The sequence below is a fragment of the Schistocerca nitens genome, chromosome 1 (assembly GCF_023898315.1).
Source record: "Schistocerca nitens isolate TAMUIC-IGC-003100 chromosome 1, iqSchNite1.1, whole genome shotgun sequence".
Classification (NCBI taxonomy): domain Eukaryota; kingdom Metazoa; phylum Arthropoda; class Insecta; order Orthoptera; family Acrididae; genus Schistocerca; species Schistocerca nitens.
Window position 1 is genome coordinate 691,800,161 of NC_064614.1, and position 13,647 is coordinate 691,813,807.

Here is a 13,647-nt window from a genome sequence, read left to right on the forward strand (position 1 = left end):
GAGCCACATCACACTTTTTGCATCTTATGCATGTCACTTTTCACTGTGAACGAGCAGTACATACTACACAGGATCTCTGAGGAATCTCCTTTTTCTCCATTGCTACGAGGAATCCTGGATACTGTCCCTCTTTATTCTGTTGTTCGAATGGACTTTCTTCTTTGCTTGTCCATGGGATTGCACTTTTACACATTTGAGTATGAAATTTATCAAGCAACTGACGGATTATTTCCAAGAAAAATACTTTCTTGTATTGTTTCATTGTCTTTTGGATGCACTGTACAGAAGATAACAGCATGTCTGTCTCATCAATTGCACCCATTGACTTATTATAGCTGACAACACAGGTAGGTTTCAGTTTGTTTTGGCCCATTCTATGTTCTTTTTTCTCTGTCTCCACAAACTCTGGTCCATTTACGGTGGAAAGCATCCAGTCTTCTTTCGTGTCTATCCATTTTAGTGCTATTAATGTTCCACAGGACTTTATCTGTATTTCCCTATTTTTCAGCTTGTCTGGCAATGGTGCTAGATGTTTCCTGTTTTTGTGTACTGTTACAATGGCGTTTTTACATTTATCATGGAGCCACAGGAATAATTGGGGCTAAAATACCAATTGTCTCAATAAATGGTATGAACTTTGTTGAAGTATGGCAACAACAAACTCACAACAACATCAGCTGATTTTCACCAATCAGAATTTCCAGATTCTATTTCCATGGCGGCACCAATGTATACAATATAATCCAAAATATAATTGTTTGTACATCACAAAGGATGAAAATTTTAATGCCAAAATGGCTTTGTTTATTTGGAATGTACTCCTTAAATCAGAGCCTTCCTTCAAAAAGTAGGAGACTTTCATCGATCAATAGATCTTCAAAGGGTACTACTGCCTCGCGGAATTTATTTTTTGTGTGATCTTCAATGAGATGTATTTTTACAAGAATATCTTGAGATGCAGTGGAATTGTCACTGAAGTGCAATAGATGCAGGGTCACCTTGTATTGGGCCCTGGCCATTATGTTAGAGAATATTTGGTGTTTGAAGCAAAGAATCTGTCGACCAATAGTCATTCACTTCTAACTTTTTACTTCTAGGCATAAGATGACAACACGCTTGGAAGCAATAAAATTCTGCTGGCTCTTTATGTGCTAATCTCTGGGTATTGTCATCATTTTTTCAGTAATAAATTTGTAATAATTGTTGATCTGTATAGAGATGGCAGGTGGGGGGAAAAATCTAAATGACTTGCTGACTCTTTGAAGTTTGCTTTTAACCCTCTAAATGTGTTCACAAAACGATATTGTTTCATCACTGGATGATTCTCCATCCAGTCATACTTTCTTTTTCCTGATAAAGTTTCACTTGCTTCATCTTCTTTTCCATCTTCAGAGGAAGAATCTTCTGTTTGTCATGTTGAGGATTCAGCAATACGTCCAGAAGCATCCAACTCTTTGTCGGAAGAAAGTTCCAAAGTATCACTACAATCTTCATCGCTACTATTCATAAGAATATCCATTAATTCCTTGTCCAATAAATTGTGTCCCAACATGGCAAAGGCTACACCCACGAACACTGTCGTCTCATCAGAAGCGAAAAGAGGACTGGCTGAATGTTAGACTCGTAAACAGTAAGGGGCCAGAGCAGGTGAAAACTAAAGTGCATTCCTATATTACAAAGAAAACCAGATAATGAGACTGTTGTCAGAGATGTGGACAACATTGTGTACCTGTTCTATTGTGTACGTTTACCTGTTACTGAGTTCAGACGTATATGAATGCCATTCACTGTCTGGAATTTCCTCCTGCTGGACATGCATGAACGCCCATAGCCATCTGGACTTCTGCCCACTGGGCATACATCTGCTCCAATAGCCGTCTGGCTTTTCTACCTCCTGGGCATACAAATTAGCTCATCCAAATTAGCAAGAGCTAACCTAGCAGTTTTTGAAACTATTACATAGTTTCTGAAACACTGAACTGTTCACACCCGAGTCACTATAAGTCCAGACCCAGACCAGAATAGTCTTTCTTGTGTGAAGTAAGCATGCAAGCCAGAACTATGTTATGAGTCCGTGAAAGCCCATGTACCATTTATGAACTATGTTAACAGAACAGGACCAGTAACAGAGCCACTTGGACACCATGTGTATACTGTGAGTACAGGGTCTGGCAAAAAAAATCTCTCGTATTTGGAGAGGCCACTGTGTGAGTTGTGCTGGGGTTACTGATGTGGAGGAGTTCAGTCGATAGTGGTGGATGTGCCATTTTCAGAAGGTGCAATGGCTTGGCCAGGTGAGCATTCTGGGTTTGTCGAGGAGGGGTATATTTGTAATGGTGGGTCTGTGATTACTACTCATTGAGCATTTCACATTCACTTTGAACTTGGCTGACATGATTCTGTTTCTGATAGAAAAACTATTCAAATTTGGGTGTCAAACTTTAGAACATCAGGTTCTGCACTGAACAAAAAATATATTGGCTAACCTCAGACTGTAACAACAGCAGACAATGTGGGTCCTGGGATTTTCTGACAGGACCAACTGCACAGAGACCTTTATATGCACTCTTACAATATGATTGTTCACCAAGAAGGAAGTGAGAGAGATTTTGAAACTCACAGGGCTGTTTGGAAGAAATTCTTCAGAGCATTCCCTCAAGCATTGTTTTGATTTCTTCTGATGAGGCCCACTAACACTTGTCAGATACTGTAAATAAACAAAATTTCCGCTGCAGCAGAATACCCTCAGGAACTTCACCAATGACAATTTCACAACTATCATGTGCCAGTTAGGTGTGCTGTTGCTGAATTAGGTGTGTGGGGGTCTGTATTTTCTTGAAGAAGATGGTGTAACAGTACCAGTTAATTCAAATTGCTGCTGTCACATGATAGGGACCGAAATTAAACCAGTTTGTTGGCCACCATGAAGAGGGAGAAGTCGTGTTCCAATGATACAGAGCCAAAGCTCACATCTCTCAGCATTCCCTTGAAATTGAGAGAGAATTGTTCCCTGGATATTTTCTTTCTTTGTGCAGAGACATTGCCTGGCCCCAGAGTTTACCTGATTTATCACCTTGTGATATTTTTCTTTGGGGACACTTTAAGGTTCAAATGCACAAACATTGCCCCACAACCCTGCAGTCGTGTAAGGTGGCAGTTTCCACCATAAATGACGTGAAGAACTATGGATAACTTCTGGGAAAGGCTTAGTCAGTGGGTCAATAATGGAGGATGCCATTTACACATAATTATTAAAATCAAGTAATGTAACATGGCATACTATTTGTTGTCCACAAATAAATTCTCTATGTCTTTGTTTGTTTGTAACTATCTTTTGAAATTTGGGAGGTCTTTCTGCTGGATCCTGAATTTGACCTGGAGGATGTAGGTCTTGTTTCAGCAATCTATCTTTTGCTGCCATAATGAATGAATCTAGTTTAAAATTGTAGTACATGTTCTCAGAGGAAAATATGCCAACATACTGACCATTTAGTGTAAATCACTTCTCCTTACAGTATTATATTGTTTGCAAACTGTGACTGATTGTTAATAACAAAATTCATAAAGGAGTAAATGTTTCTGTGAAGCAGTTGTCAATATGTTGAACTCTTTAAAGAGCTGTCTACAAGAGTTTCTGGAGGGAACACTTCTCAATAGCCTTATTACACACTTTTTTGTACAACAACACTTTTTTTCTCTGTGATGAGTTACCCCAGAATATGATACCATAAGACATTAGTGAATGAAAATAAGAAATTAAATTATCCTTTTGACATTTTCACATCCAAAACCTGCTGTTATGACAAAATTTTTTGTGTAAACATTGAAATTTCTATGTTTATCCTTCATGTTGTTACTTCAAGCCACAATCAATATACTGATAAAGTACTGGTATTATGTTTCAGATAGCTGTACTAATGTATTTACTGTACACAAAACTTGGCATTAGTGCATTAATTGGATCAGCAGTCTGTATAATGGCCATGACACCACTGCAACTTTTTGTTGGGAAAAAGATGTCTGTGAACTCAAAATCAATAACAGTAAGTCTAACAAAGAAAGAATATAAAACTTTTTTTAAAACAAATTCACATAACATAATGAAATACATGCTTTTTATGTTATCTTTATCTATATATGTAAACACACCAAGCAAAAGAACAATCATGGAATGTTAAACAGTATAACTGCAACATGCTTTTGTAATAATTGATTCTTTTGGCTAGAGCTGGAGAGAAATAGAAAAAGATGAGAACACATACTCTAAAACTAGACTGTAACTATTGTGTCACACTGACACACACAGTAGATTATGAGAACATAATTATCAGGTTAAGCTGATTGGTACAACAATGGATAAGGATGAAAGGGACATTACACAAGTATGGAATACAATAAGAGTTCAGTGCAGCATTAGAATTTTGAACTGGGACTATATCTACTTTCTCAATTGTGCTACTCCAGCAGCTTAGTAGGAGAGCCTCTGTGTGAATGGGATACAGAAGAACTAGTGGTGAGTTGAATTTCAAATATGTTAAGCTTGCTTGCATAAGGCAGTTGGTAACACACTGCTCACAAAAATTAGGTATCCAGATTTAAGTTTTGGTTGAACTGACTTGTTTTTTATGAGTGTATGAACCCTGATGGTTGGCTGGCACATAATTCTTCGGTGTTAGCCAGAAACAGCACCTGCAGGCACCACTTGCTGGGATAATCACAACCATTAGAAATTAATGTGAGGGTGAACTGTAGAATGTCATCCTTTCTTTGTTTTATATAAGACTAACTCTTGCAGTTATGTACCTGAATTATCATTGGCTCTTCTAGCATTAGACACTGCTATTTCAGTATGTGCTTAATATTGCAGAATAGGGATGACGTAAACTGAAATTCATAGAAGAATGATCATACGAGTAAAATTTTATATACATATTTGTGATGGTTCCAAATTTAAGGCTCATTTCTTCTTTGTCTAGTGATGAAATGGAAGTCCTGGGTTTTATATTTCGTAGCAAAGAAGCTTTCTCACAATGACACTGCTTGATGTTTAATTTCACATTTCTGTTAGTTGCCATGGCACCAAAAATTAACATTGAACACTCCTTTTATACTAAAAGAGAGCACCTCTATAAGTACAACTTTTCAATGTTAACCACATCTGGCACAGAGTCCATTTAAAGACAAAACAATATTCTCATACACATGCTGCCAGCTACTGATGCTCTTGGTGCAATTTACATGCTAGATGACAGGCCAACAATGTCGTAAAACAACTGAAAGCTTTGGCATAGATTTAATTCTATATGTTAGAACCAAAGGGTCTAGTATTTTTTAGAAATGGCAGTGGTTCAAATTAATAATTATATTGACCTCCTATCTTTCAGTAGTGGACAGTTTAAACAAAACCATATCTTTTGAAGTTTACAAAATGTAAGGATGAAATTAGTAAAATAATTGTTTTCAATAAAGATCAACTACGACTTTTCAAATTTTCAAATATGCCACATGTTTAAGACAGTAGGTATTTAGTTTTTTCTACGATGTGAATGTAGTTATGAAAAGTATGTTTTTGGGATGCAACAATAATTTCAGTGTAGTGAACAAATACATTTTTTGAACAAGTGAATAAATAATATTTTGAAAAATATATGAAATGCCTTGCAGTTTTGGAAGTGAAATCTACAGGATAACTTATTTTTGCACCACAACATTATCTCATTAAACTGTGTAAAATTATTATTATGTTGTGGAAACATTTGAAAAGATAGAAGATTTTGCAACTGCACCATTGTATAGTGGAACTATTTGAGAAATATGAGTCCTGTACTTTGCAGCCCAAAATCAGAATAAATATTATTGAAAAGAAAGTGGTACTACAGTACCACAAATTTGGTTATCCCAGCAGGTTGCCGTAAATCTTGGTTTGGTAGAACTGCCACATGTCAGGCAGTATTTGATTTATTACTCCTTTCACTCATCAGGAACAAGCATCTACAGATGGCAACAGGACATTAAATATCTTAAGATGCTTGTGACTGTTGAACAAAACTAGTAATAAATCAGACAATGTATGACTTCTTTATCTGTACATCAGTTTTTGACATTCCAATAGATTTAAAATCTGGGGACTTCATAGATCAGTGATTGAACAGTCCTCATGCCATGCAGTCACAATTTTAACTCAGTGGATGTGAATAAAATTCTCTACTTGAAAAAAAGGGCTAGTAATGTTGTGGTATTCATCAAGATGAGATTTTAACAGCAAAACCTGAAGGTCCATCTCCTTAATGTAGATGTTCCTATTCCATTTTAATGTCATTTCAACCAAAATATACCATTCCACAAATTTAAAACATCTGTAAGAGAATACACATGGCTTCCTCCAGGCTGAAACAATCCTGTTATATGATACTCCTGGATGGATTCCTGAGTTTTAAGTTGAATACTATGCAACACATCAGTCGCTTAAAGGCTGAATTGTGATTCATACGACCATAATTATGATATGATTCTGTGCTCTCCATAGATCACAGTTGGACAACATGGAAAGTACAAATTAGCAATGATCTCTTACATCCCACTGAGCAAAGTGATGTGATGGTTAGCACACTGGACTCACATTTAGGAGGATGGCTCACAATTGTATCTGGCCATCCAGATTTGGATTGTCTGTGATTTCTGTCAGTTGCTCCAGGGAAATGCCAGGATGATTCCTTTGAAAGGACACGCTAAATTTTCTTCCCCATGTTTGGAACATTTTCCAACCTTGAGCTCCATCTCTAAAGAACTCGATGTCGACAGGACATTGAACCTGTACCTGTACCTGATTCAGGGTTTTGGAAGTGTATGCAATAGGACATTTGGAACAATCCATATATTTGTGTGCATGAACGGCCCTAAGGCTTAACTGGGAGGCACCTGTGGCCAAAATAAAGGTGTTAGACTGGTTGTGAGGTAGCCAAGAAAGGTGCCAAATGTTATTTTGACTTCAACAGGATAAAAGCAAGCTTGTAGGTGAGCGACCAGTAAAAAGGAACACCTTCACATAAGAAATCATGAAGGGGCTGAGCCACTGTGGCTTCATCAGGAAGAAATTTATGGTAATACTCAATCTTTCCGAGAAAGGCCTGCAACTCTTTGACATTGGTAGGGCATGTCAAAGCCATAACGGCATCGAACTGGTGGCAAGATGCCAACACATGAGACTTCAAAACTGAGATAGACAATAGATGGCTGAAGAATGCAATTTGTCCATGTGTGTTTCAACCTGGCCACCTGCAGCTCTACGAACAAGGACCAAAGTTTCTGCAAGTGTTCATGTGTTGAGGAACTGGAGACCACAATATCATACAGGTTTTTAATGCACCCTGTCAAATAGCCCATGAGTTGCTCCAAGGTGCTGGTATGGGTATTACTCAAAGGGGGTATTCACTATGAGGATACATTTAGAATCCTCATTCAGAGGCAGTTTCAAATAGGCTTCAGACAAGTCTGTTTTGGAAAAATATTGGCCCTGTGAAAGCTGAGCTAAGAGTTCATCCTGATGGAATATGGAATAGCTATCAATAATAGAATCTTAATTTACAGGCTTTTTAAAATCGCCACAGAGCCATAAGTTGCCATTAGGTTTTGCTGCAATTACCAATGGAGTAGGCCAATCACTAGAGGAGGTAGGTATGACAACACTTAAGTCACTTGAGTTGTGTTTTGACTTGCTCCCATAAAAGTAATTGGGAGTGGTTGGGCATGAAAACAGTGGGCATGTGCCATTGATTTCATTATGATCTGAGCCTTTAAATTGGTAGCTTGCCCTAAACTGTGCAAAAACAGTGAGGAAAATTCCAAGCAAAACATGTACAGTTTGCTACGGTACTTCATTTGATACCAGATGCACTTCATCAGAACTAGAGAATACAAAAATTTTCATGGCATCTAACCAAATGAGACTTGCTGGGAAGAACACCACACACATCACCAAAAATATTGTAACACTGTACAAACACAGTATTAGAATTCCCAATAACAAATTTTCAATGCACTTCCACACAAAGGAAAATACAGACACAATGAATGACACAGTATTAAGTACAAGAACAGTCTAACAGTGATGTGTTGCATAGTCACAGAAACATTAAAGTTGCCAAGGGCCAGTCAAACTGGCATATATACTTGGCACAGTGCTTGCCGTGCTGTCTGTGCCCATGTGAGCTGGCCTCTTAAGGATGGTGTGGACCCAATCACTATATAGGATTACAACAGATTGAACTGTATGTCAGAACTGCCTTATTTGCAAGAAAGAAGAGCTGTATATGAATCTATGTAAAATAGGAAAATAAGCTTTAGTTCCTCACACTGGTTGCACTGTTTTACTTGGGCCTTCTGTGATCACTGGAAAACTTTGGCCATCTGTGACATTGGAAGTCTCTTGAATTCATTCCACTCCAGAACGTTTATGCTCATTGTGGACCTTAGCTATGTGACAGTATTGTATATCATAACAGTAAGTATCCACTGGGGATATAGCCGTGATCTGTGTATGGGGTTGTGCTTAGTTTTTTTAATACACTACTGGCCATTAAAATTGCTACACCATGAATATGACGTGCTACAGATGCAAAATTTAACCAACAGGAAGAAGATGCTATGATATGCAAATGATTAGCTTTTCAGAGCATTCACACAAGGTTGGCGCCGGTGGCAATGCCTACAACGTGCTGACATGAGGAAAGTCCAACCGATTTCTCATACACAAACAGCAGTTGACCAGCTTTGCCTGGTGAAATGTTGTTGTGATGCCTCGTGTAAGGAGGAGAAATGTGTACTATCACATTTCTGACTTTGATAAAGGTCAGATTGTAGCCTATCACGATTGCGGTTTATCATATCGCGACATTGCTGCTCGTGTTGGTTGAGATCCAATGACTGTTAGCAGAATATGCAATCGGTGTGTTCAGAAGGGTAATACGGAATGCCATGCTGGATCCCAATGGCCTCGTATCACTAGCAGTCAAGATGACAGACATCTTATCCGCATGGATGTAACGGATCGTGCAGCCATGTCTCAATCCCTGAGTCGACAGATGGGGATGTTTGCAAGGCAACAACTATCTGCATGAACAGTTCGATGATGTTTGCAGCAGCATGCACTATCAGCTCGGAGACAATGGCTGCGGTTACCCTTGACACTGCATCACAGTTTTTCGGGCTGGCCGCGGTGGCCATGCGGTTCTAGGCACTAGAGTCCGGAACCGTGTGACTGCTCCAGTCGCAGGTTCGAATCCTGCCTCGGGCATGGATGTGTGTGATGTCCTTAGGTTAGTTAGGTTTAAGTAGTTCTAAGTTCTAGGGGACTGGTGACCTCAGATGTTGAGTCCCATAGTGCTCAGAGCCATTTGAACCATTTGAACAGTTTTTCGGATGAATCGAGGTTCTGTTTACAGCATCATAATGGTCGTATCCATGTTTGGCGACATCACGGTGAACGCACATTGGAAGCGTGTATTCGTCATCACCATACTGGCGTATCACCTGGCGTGACGGTATGGGGTGCCATTGGTTACATGTCTCAGTCACCTCTTGTTCGCATTGACGGCACTTTGAACAGTGGATGTTACATTTCAGATGTGTTATGAACTGTGGCTCTACCATTCGTTTGATCCCTGCAAAACCCTACATTTCAGCAGGATAATGCATGACCGCATGTTGCAGATCCTGTATGGGCCTTTCTGGATACAGAAAATGTTCGACTGCTGCCCTGGCCAGCACATTCTCCAGATCTCTCATCAATTGAAAATGTCTGGTCAATGGTGGCTGAGCAACTGGCTCGTCACAATACGCCAGTCACTACTCTTGATGAACTGTGGTATTGTGTTGAAGCTGCATGGGCAACTGTACCTGTACACGCCATCCAAGCTCTGCTTGACTCAATGCCCAGGCGTACCAAGGCCGTTATTACGGCCAGATGTGGTTGTTCTAGGTACTGATTTCACAGGATCTATGCACCCAAATTGCGTGAAAATGTAATCACATGTCAGTTCTAGCATAATATATTTGTCCAATGAATACCCGTTTATCATCTGCATTTCTTCTTGGTGTAGCAATTTTAATGGCCAGTAGTGTATTTTTCACAGAAATGAACAAGGAAGCTGTACATGTTTCTTCTACTGACTCATCATTGACTTTTGTGTCAATTGTGTGACACATTAATTCATTATGTTTTCATTTCTTTTATAACCTATACACTGGCTGCTCTGGGATTTGGAGGCAGGGCTTGTATCAACAGCCAGTTTCCTATGAACCAATCACAACCTTCCACTCTCAACATCCTGCATTCATGGGCCAAGTAAAATTATGCAATCAGTACTCCAAAAATTGTTATATATCTATCTATGAAGCAATGTCATCGTTTATGAATCAGCTTGAAATTATAAAAGTTTTGTAGGGTGTGGAATTAAATGTTTAATGACTTTATTATTCAAAGGTGTTATTATGTTCACAATTACTGAATACTGTCTTCTGTCTGTTCATAAAATTAATCAGTCATTTTTGAAAATCACTGAAACTGTAAGATTTTTGAGTGGTGTGTCCACTATTGTCATAATGACAGAAGTATAATAATGTGCTTGAAGAATTTCCTGTTACTGATTAAAGTTAATAGTTAAATGAAATAGTACCTGTTGAGAGTGAAAGACATTGAGAGATTTAGTGAAATACTGCTATAACAAAAACAGTGCAGGAACAAGAAGACTATATCACTTGCTGCAATTCTTGTCTTTTATAAATATGTAATTATTGTGCTCTGTCTATGCATCTACATCCTTTTTCTACATTTGTAGGAAATCAGTGATGAACGACTTAGAAAAATTAATGAAATTCTGCAAGGCATTAAACTTCTAAAATTATATGGCTGGGAAGATATTTATGCTTCTAAAATCCTAGAAACTCGAAGAAAGGAACTGTTCTTATTGAACAAAGAATCTTTATATTGGGCAATAATGAGTAAGTTTTATCAAGTGGAAAAAATTCTTCTTTTTCTGTGCTCAGAAGTATTTTAATTAACAGTTTTCCAGAATGTGCATTGTTGTAGCTCATTAAAAGTGTTGGTCAAATGAGAATAATCTTATTAATTGCTGTTTCATAAAAATTGTAATTCTTTCCGTCTGATGTGTAGTTCAAAACTAGTGAGTAATAATATGATATTCATTGCTCTTTAGCATTTATCTTCCTATTCACTTCATATCTGTTCCTCCATATATTATTTTTTTTCCTCTGCTTTCTTTCCATGCAATTTGAGTATTCTTCTTTGATGCTTTTGTTCCTTAAAAATGATTTCATTATAAAGTTAAGCAGTTGCAGTTGTAATCATTATATATGTCTTTCAAGAAGAAGGTATAAATTTTATAAATGTCTCCATTCTTTTCAGCATTTTTAACCCATGCATCATCAGTTCTTGTAACTCTCGTAACATTTGGTGCTTGCTTTCTAATGGAGGAGCCACTCACACCTGCAAATGTGTTTGCAGGGCTTGCATTATTCAATCAGCTAACTGTTCCCCTATTTATTTTTCCTGTGACAGTACCAATAATCATTAGTGCTGTGGTGAGTAAAAAAAATAATTATTCAATATAAAATATTAATTTACACTTAAATATCGCCTTATGTTAATTAAACAAAAATAAGAATATAAACAAGTTAAAAAAATGTCTAACATACTGCTGTCTTACAGTGCTTACTTATTACAACTGGTTTTGGTCACTGGCTATTCCCCAGATAAGAACGAATACAATCACAGCATCACAAGTCATACATGTCTTCATGTGTATGGTAAGATGTTGTGATTGTATTCTTTCTTATCTGGAGGACATACAGTGACTGAAACCAGCCATAATACATAAATATTACAATTCAGCATTGTCTCATGAATTTTTCCAAGTCTATATATGCTGTTAACTGACACCTGGAAAAAAAAGTCCAAATGTAAACAAGAATATTGAGTCAACTGGGAACTCATGTGTGTAAACTATACAAAATTTTTCTTGTGCTTTTACTTGTACAATGAACAGATGGTGCCAGTCTGCTATTATTAAGTACTGTATCAAGACTTTCCTCATTCAGTTGTGAAATGTAATACTGGAAATTGGAGATACTTGGACATTAAGAATGTCATAACTTTTCAAAATATTTGTATTGTAATGATTAGCAAACATGATTGTCATTCCAAAAACCTTAAAAAGACTGGGTTCTGGTCAATTGTTCAAATGGCTCTGAGCACTATGGGACTTAACATCTATGGTCATTAGTCTCTGGTCAATTGTCACAGTCCAAAGGAGGATGTGTGTCACCAGCATCCATCTACACCTGCTATTGCCACATTCAACACTATGTAACCAGCAGAATCAGTGGAAAAAGCCTCTAGTCTTATGCTCTACTCAGTATATGGACACTGTCTCCAGTATCATTGCAACAAGAGTCTTTTAATTGAAGATTTTTTATTACTTCAAAGTGGGTTTGCAAATGAATTATCAGTATTTTGAGCAAGTACTTTTGGCCACTGTTCTCCATCTATGAGAACAGCCATCTTTGTTATAAGTCTGATTTTACTAATCACAACTTACTTCCAAATAAGACACATAAATGAATAGTCAATACAGTACTGTGAATGTTTGTTGAATAACTCACATTTCTGTGCTGGAGAATGCTGTTTGTAAGTTTGACTGGAAGATAGCCAGTGCACCAGTAAGCTGTCACTGAAAACAGAATGGTCCATTAAACAGTGATCGAGTGCAGTCTTGCTTTAGACAGGCAGGTAAGTCAGTGCACAAGCCAAATGTTGTTGACAGGTAACAACAAAGTTCAAATCACAGTCCAGGAGCAAACCATATAGTGCAGGAACATTGTCAATAGATACACTGGAGAACTGGCATTAACATTAGTTGGTTGAAAAGTCAGAATTTGGTGGTCTCTGGCAACCTTTAAATCTGCCACAAGTGTTTTTGCCTCACAACCCATTGCTGGCAGTTATATCCTTCCGTGCTGCACCTAGTGACTTTGCTGGATTTATGCATAATCATTAAGTGATCCATCAATGAGTCTGATGGGATTACAAGACTTGATTATGTAAGATTTACTAGTGCTGGGTCAGACAATATGGTGATACACAATATAGATTGAGATCAGGTATAAAACAACCTTCTCTATGGGTCCCAGTATGAATTGCTGCAAAAGAGGGGTGGGGTGGGGGGGGACTCATTACACAAAATCCAACAACATATGCTATAAGAGCCATGGGTAGAAGTAGCCAGATGTATGTGGTACTTCATGATCTTTGAATAGTTCTGTACTACACAGATGCTTACTAAACAAAATAAGTGGGTGGGAGACTAATCTGTTACTTGGTTGAAAACTTCTTGTTACCCTGGATGGATAACCATGCAGAGATACAGGAGTAATTTCAGGTAGAGCCTAAGAAAAGAATGGTATCAGAATGACTGTTCCTTGTTGTATCTTAAAGACATACCAAGTAGTGCCAGTTGCATTCTCTGTCTTTGTGAATGATATAGTCATCTATGAGGAACTGTTATCCAATGAAAATTGTGGTGAATCCCAATCAGATTTCCAGAGAAATATAAAGTTATGCATTTCACCTAA

General features: G+C 37.8%; 1 protein-coding gene across 1 annotated transcript in view; it reads left to right on the forward strand.

Moving 5' to 3' along the window:
* The window catches only part of LOC126259407 (ATP-binding cassette sub-family C member Sur), a 377,896-nt gene that overhangs the window by 155,320 nt on the left and 208,929 nt on the right, over positions 1-13,647 (forward strand). The window contains exons 6-8 of the mRNA XM_049956187.1: positions 3,906-4,043; positions 10,836-10,998; positions 11,423-11,598. Coding sequence (XP_049812144.1) covers positions 3,906-4,043; positions 10,836-10,998; positions 11,423-11,598 — 477 coding nt within the window. The remainder of the gene's footprint in view (positions 1-3,905; positions 4,044-10,835; positions 10,999-11,422; positions 11,599-13,647) is intronic.